Source organism: Zingiber officinale, chromosome 8B (assembly GCF_018446385.1).
Source record: "Zingiber officinale cultivar Zhangliang chromosome 8B, Zo_v1.1, whole genome shotgun sequence".
NCBI classification, from domain to species: Eukaryota; Viridiplantae; Streptophyta; class Magnoliopsida; order Zingiberales; family Zingiberaceae; genus Zingiber; species Zingiber officinale.
Genome location: NC_056001.1, coordinates 98,834,509 through 98,837,123, shown reverse-complemented (window position 1 = coordinate 98,837,123; position 2,615 = coordinate 98,834,509). Strand labels below are relative to the sequence as shown.

The window sequence follows — 2,615 nt, the reverse complement described above, 5'->3', positions numbered from 1 at the left end:
TCTTAAAAGTACTATTTTACATAGTTTTCTTTTATATCGCTACTCATTTCAAGATTTACATACACATAACAATGCGGATTGTGCAAGCTCTCCTGAAGACAGATACTCTACTAGTGGATATGCAATATTTTTTGGACGAAACCTTATCTCTTAGAATTCTAAAAAACAACCTACAATATCTTGTTCAAGCACTGAAATTGGATATAAAACTATAGTCAAATACAATGTCAGAAACTATTTGGCTTTAATCACTTTTTTTTGAACTTCATCTTACATCGAATATTGCACAAAAAATTTGGTATGATAATATTGACGTAATATATCTTACAACAAATTTAATATTTCATGTTCGTATAAAATATGTAAAAATTAATTTTTATTTTATTCAAGAATGCATGACAACTTAACAATTATTTTTCTCTTATACTTCTATAAAGATCGAATTGTAGATCTCTTTAGCAATCCATACAACATTAATTTTAACATACTAGTATGCAAACTCAAAGTCAATGATATTTTATTGAATTTGAAAGAAAATTACTCAATATGATCCGATCAAATTAAATTAATATTAAGACATAATAATCAGACTAAATTTGTTCCTTATTAATGGGTCAATGACCGTAAATAAATCGCATCACTTGCACGGGACAACAAAAAAAACAAATTTATTTTTACATTTTTCCTCATGTCCAATTACTCACTATGAGCCGGTTTTCTCGTTAAATTCGGTTGCGTCTCCTAACGGTAGCGGCGGCTGCTTTGGCTGCCTCCCCTGTTCAACATTCTGATTCAACAATGCAGAGCGACGACGCCAAGGGCTGGTCATTCTCGTTAAATTCCGTTGTGTTTCCCAACAGTAGCGTCGGTGGATGCGGCTGCCTCCCCTGTTCAACATCCTGATTCAACAATGACAGGAACAACGGCCAAAACTGGCTGTCGGGCAACGCCTCGAACTCTGCCATGACCGGGATAAGAGGAGGAGGAGGAAGAGGAGGAACGGTTGCCATCGTCACAGGATAAACGACACCGAGTGGTTGCGGCGGATGAGTGGGGACGACGACGGGATAATTGGGATAGACGACGGGAAGCAGATACAACGGCGGCGGAGGCTGTTGCGGTAAAGAAGAAGTCTGACTCTTGTGCCTTTTGAGTTCTGGTCGGTGGAGGCCAAATTGTCCGGCGGCGGCCTGTTGCACCTCCGGAGGGTAGACGTTGAGGCCGGCCTGCTGGCAACGATTGACGTAGGAAAACCAGTAGTGCATGACTTCGCTCTCCGATCTGCCCTCCATCTGCGCTCGTAACAACAAAATCAATAATTAAAAGAAGGACAAAAAAAACAGAACAGATCGATCGATCGATCGTACCTCGGCGGCGATACGAGACCACTTGTTGCCGAGCGCCGCATGGAGGCGGCAGAGGTGGAGCTCCTCGTCGCGTGAGAAGGCGACGCTGTCCTTGAGGCCGGGGTGGAGGCTGTTAAGCCACCGAAACCGGCAGCTCTGGCCCGTGCGCGCCAGCCCGGTGCGCTTCGGCACCGCAACCCATTTTCCCACGCCGTGAACCCGGACGTCCGCCACCAGCACAGCGTCCTCCTCCGGCGTCCACGACCTTCTCTTCCTAGTTTGCTGCGGCCGCGCTCCTTCCTCGCCTCCTTTCGCTGGCGACGTGCTCAGTACTTGCGCTCGGTGTGCTCCTCCCTCCGCCTCCATCCGGTGTTGATTAGTACGTAGTTCGTATAAGAAAGAATAGGAACGTAGAAGAGGGCAGAGAGTTTCTATTTATATAAAAAAAACATAAATCCAATTAATTTTATTGAGGGTGACTAATTTTCTATTACGAAAATTTTCTATTGACTAAATTAGAAATTGCTCAGACGGCTGAGAAATCTAATATTTTTTATTACTAATTTTATTTAGAGAAATTCTTTTTATAAATTTATCATAATTAAAAATTAAACTATAAATATCTAAATAATAATCTAAATATCTTACCAAAGTTTTAAATAGAAGACTAAAGTTGTTGAGACATATTTGGTAAATCTAACTAATTTTTGATAAATAATATCTCGTGTATTAAACGGTATGTATTGTTATTAGACTTAAAGAGAAATTTATATGGCTACGAATTAAGTTTAGGTTTAATTTGTATATAAATAAAATCCGATGACTAAAATTAGAAATAAAATTACTCCACAACGGGCCGATCAAATTAGGTATTTACATTTCGGTGAGACTAGGGGTAAAGAAACTAGGGGATAAAAAATAAGTTTGTTGTCAGTTTTGCTGAGTGGATTTGAAAAATATTTGATTTGTATTTAAAATTATTAAATTTAATTAAATTTAAATATTTTTTAAACTGAATTATTCCATGAATCGCTCACAAATCGTACTTGAATTAAATTTTGAATGTTTTATATAATTTTAATTTAAATATACTCAAATTAAAATTAAATAACTCAAACTGAATTAGAATTTAAGTTATTTTAAATTATAATTCAATTCTTATCAAATTAAGATTTGAACCATTCCAATTGAACTTTAGCTCAAATTTTATTTTGAAGCTTGTTTGAGACAAATTTATTTATATTTTTGAACTCCTAATCAAATTCAAAT

At 37.4% G+C, this 2,615-nt stretch overlaps 1 protein-coding gene across 1 annotated transcript; it reads right to left on the bottom strand.

Annotated features, from left to right (window-relative positions):
- Positions 1 to 779: 779 nt before the first annotated feature.
- On the bottom strand, positions 780 to 1,712 carry LOC122014077 (transcription factor MYB97-like). Its single transcript, XM_042570265.1, has 2 exons — positions 1,368 to 1,712; positions 780 to 1,292 (listed from the first exon to the last, which is right to left on the bottom strand). Exons 1-2 carry the CDS (start codon positions 1,710 to 1,712, stop codon positions 780 to 782), a joined length of 858 nt encoding a protein of 285 aa, XP_042426199.1.
- Positions 1,713 to 2,615: the final 903 nt, after the last annotated feature.